Raw genomic sequence first — 3,159 nt, forward strand, 5'->3', positions numbered from 1 at the left:
TTGAATACGGTTCCAGTAGGACGGTTACCCTAAAATGTCAATACTTTTTTAAAAATTAACAATAACTGGTACTTCTGTGAACAGTAGACCACACGCAGTATTCTCATCCACAAGTACCTGATTGACACTATAGACCTTATGGAAATACAGCAATAGACTGGCTTCTCCACACATCTGTGTAATCACTTGTCAGCTGATTTATATGATGAATAATTCTATAGTCTGATTTTTACTCTAATATTGGCGTATGAAGGAGGCTCCTTTTTCCTTTTATATTATCCTTGAAATGCAAAATTTCCAAAAACCTTGTATATACGTCGACGCGCAATTAAAAAAGGAACATACCTTTATTCATTTATTCATTTATTTATCATTCACAATCAACTTAAGGACAAAGAAACAGACTACAGTCCAAAACTTCTTTTCATCCCAATTTTATAAAATAAATTGTTCAAATAAAGGTTATGTGTGACTTTTCAATTCTTCACTAATTTCCACATTGAAACAAAATGCAAACACTTGAAACAATTAATTTTAAATTTAGAAAAATTATGATCCGAATTGATAACAAAATTTCTTCTAACTAGCACTCAAAACTGTAAATTAAATATTAATTTCAAGTATTTTGTTCCAAAAAATTCAAACAATCTTTTCCACTAGAAGCACAGCTGTTATCTCTACCTGTCAAATTTCATGAAAATCTGTTACTGCGTTTCGCCGTAAATGCGCAACATATAAACATTTAAACATTAAGAGAAATGCCAAACCGTCGACTTGAATCTTAGGCCTCACTTTGCTCGGTCAATAAATTGATAATTTTTAGTAAATTAAAACCTATCAACACTTTAGTAAATTAACACTTTTTAATAAATTACTACTTTTTAATAAATTGGACAATATTTCTTAAACTTGATAGCCTTCGGCACGACTCTACTCTACTAGCTGGAGACTGTTTTCATTAGCATATAGTAGTGATAGAGTAGAGTGAGAAGCGGTGGTGGGGGAAGGCAAGTACTAGTTTTCTCTACCATGAACGTTTTCGTTGGGAGAGTTCACAAGATAGTGTCAGTACTTTCTACCACTAACTTTACCAATGAAAACCAGGCTTAATGGATAAAACCGGTAGAAACCCATATTAATTGTTTAATCTTGTTGTTAATAAAATGCTTTCAATTCAATTCTTTCTTTACTCAAATAAATAAACTATCTGCGCTAAATTGGCTGGCTATCTGGTTTGTCTAATGACGACAGACAAGGATAGCAACGGCAATATTAATCAGGTGCTGACTTTATAACGTGGACCTCACTATAGAACAAGAACAACCGAAACATGATACAGTATCATCTCAACTTGATACACAACACCATAATTTGATACAAAACAGGATAGAGCTATCTGCTTTGTTGAATGATAGACAAGGATAGCAACACCAATATTAATCAGGTGCTGACTTTATAACGTGGATCTCACTATAGAACAAGAGCAACCTCAACATGATACAGTATCATCAACACAATATGATACAGTATCATCTCAACTTGATACACAACACCATAATCTGATACAAAACAGGATAGCGCTATCTGCTTTGTGGAATGATAGACAAGGATAGCAACACCAATGTTAATCAGGTGCTGACTTTATAACGTGGATGTCACTGTAGTAGCCAATTGTACTTACATATTGGATTGGTTCATTCAACAGAGACAGAAGTTTCGTTTTTAGACTATTTTTGAAAATTTCAATCACTTCGCCCCGGGCTGTTTACACATCGTAGGCTTAAACTGAATCTGATCAGCTGGTGGATATTATTCCAAATATTAATAAAAGTAATGGATAGTTTGCAATGTCAGTTTAAACTCAATCTGATCAGCTGGTGTTTTGAATAAATAAATTGTTGACAGCTTGCCCAGAGTGAGTTTGAACTGAATCGAATCAGTTGGTGAAAATGCATCACCGCATTGTGTAGGTACCCTTTGTTGTAAAGTGTCAGTTTAAACTCAATCTGATCAGCTGGTGTTTTGAATAAATAAATTGTGGACAGCTTGCCCAGAGTGAGTTTAAACAAATTCCGATCAGCTTTTCATTTGAATCCAAATTGTGTGCCGTTTGTAGACAAGAGTTTGAACGGATTCGGAACAGCTTATGCTTTAAACGCTAAACAATTTATCACACATTACGATAAATTAATCATGAGTTTAAATTTTAGCCAACAGCTGCTCAGATTCTGTTTAAACTGTGAAAACAGCCTTGATGATTATGGTTCTGAGGATTCAGAGAGAATAGAATATTTTATTTTTAAAAAATCTGGTGTGGTGCACTCACACAACTTTCCTTGCCGTTATGAAAATTTAACACCTGACGCTAGTGTTCACACGCATCTCAAGTAGCCTATCCTATTCAAAGATCCAAGCCAAACATAGAAGAAATATTTCACATTATTATCACTAATATATACGTTATAGATTTTTACTTTCCTTGCCCTATTACCATTTGTAAGGAAAGTATAGCTTTCCGGGAAAAAATTAAAAAAATTGGTCTCTCTCTCTTTCTCTGTGATTCTCAGATAGAGTACTGTAACAGTGTTGAGTTTCAAATAGATTGCAGTGCAGTAAAAGTGTTATTTATACAGTAGGTGCAATGCAATTGTAGCATTATTACTATAAATTCCTATTTCCAGTGTGGTGATGTTTGAAATGTACAAATAAATTATGGTCTATGTTGTGTTTCATTTATTTTCCCAGCATTATTAATCTAATTGAAACTCATAGTTGTTCAGTGTAAATTTGTAAAAGTGGTATTGATTATAATAACAATGAATATTTGGATGATTGCTGAAACAAAATACCATGTAACTGTAACAATATGATCATGTAATATATGATTGTACCTTAGTTCACTGAAACTTATTTGATTCAAATTACAACAGTACTGTTCATTTGTGAATCCACCATATAGGTACTGCCATCTCTATACGAACCATCCATAGAATGTACAATAAGAATGTTGAAATCATTTTTTATAATTTAGTATACTATAATAGAATTGTTATGTCAATAGAAAATTGAGAGAAATGATTGTACTTTTTAACAATAACATAGTTATATAGTTTGAATTGATCACATACTTGTCTTAAGATCCTCTATCTTTTCCAATTA

The 3,159-nt window shown here is 32.7% G+C and overlaps 1 protein-coding gene across 1 annotated transcript in view; it reads left to right on the plus strand.

The window, feature by feature from the left end:
• Nucleotides 1-1,949: 1,949 nt before the first annotated feature.
• The window catches only part of LOC111058818 (solute carrier family 2, facilitated glucose transporter member 3), a 19,566-nt gene continuing 18,356 nt past the window's right edge, over nucleotides 1,950-3,159 (plus strand). The window contains exon 1 of the mRNA XM_039441140.1: nucleotides 1,950-1,966. Within this exon, the coding sequence (XP_039297074.1) occupies nucleotides 1,950-1,966 (17 nt within the window). The remainder of the gene's footprint in view (nucleotides 1,967-3,159) is intronic.

The sequence above is a fragment of the Nilaparvata lugens genome, chromosome 14 (genome assembly GCF_014356525.2).
Source record: "Nilaparvata lugens isolate BPH chromosome 14, ASM1435652v1, whole genome shotgun sequence".
Lineage (NCBI taxonomy): Eukaryota > Metazoa > Arthropoda > Insecta > Hemiptera > Delphacidae > Nilaparvata > Nilaparvata lugens.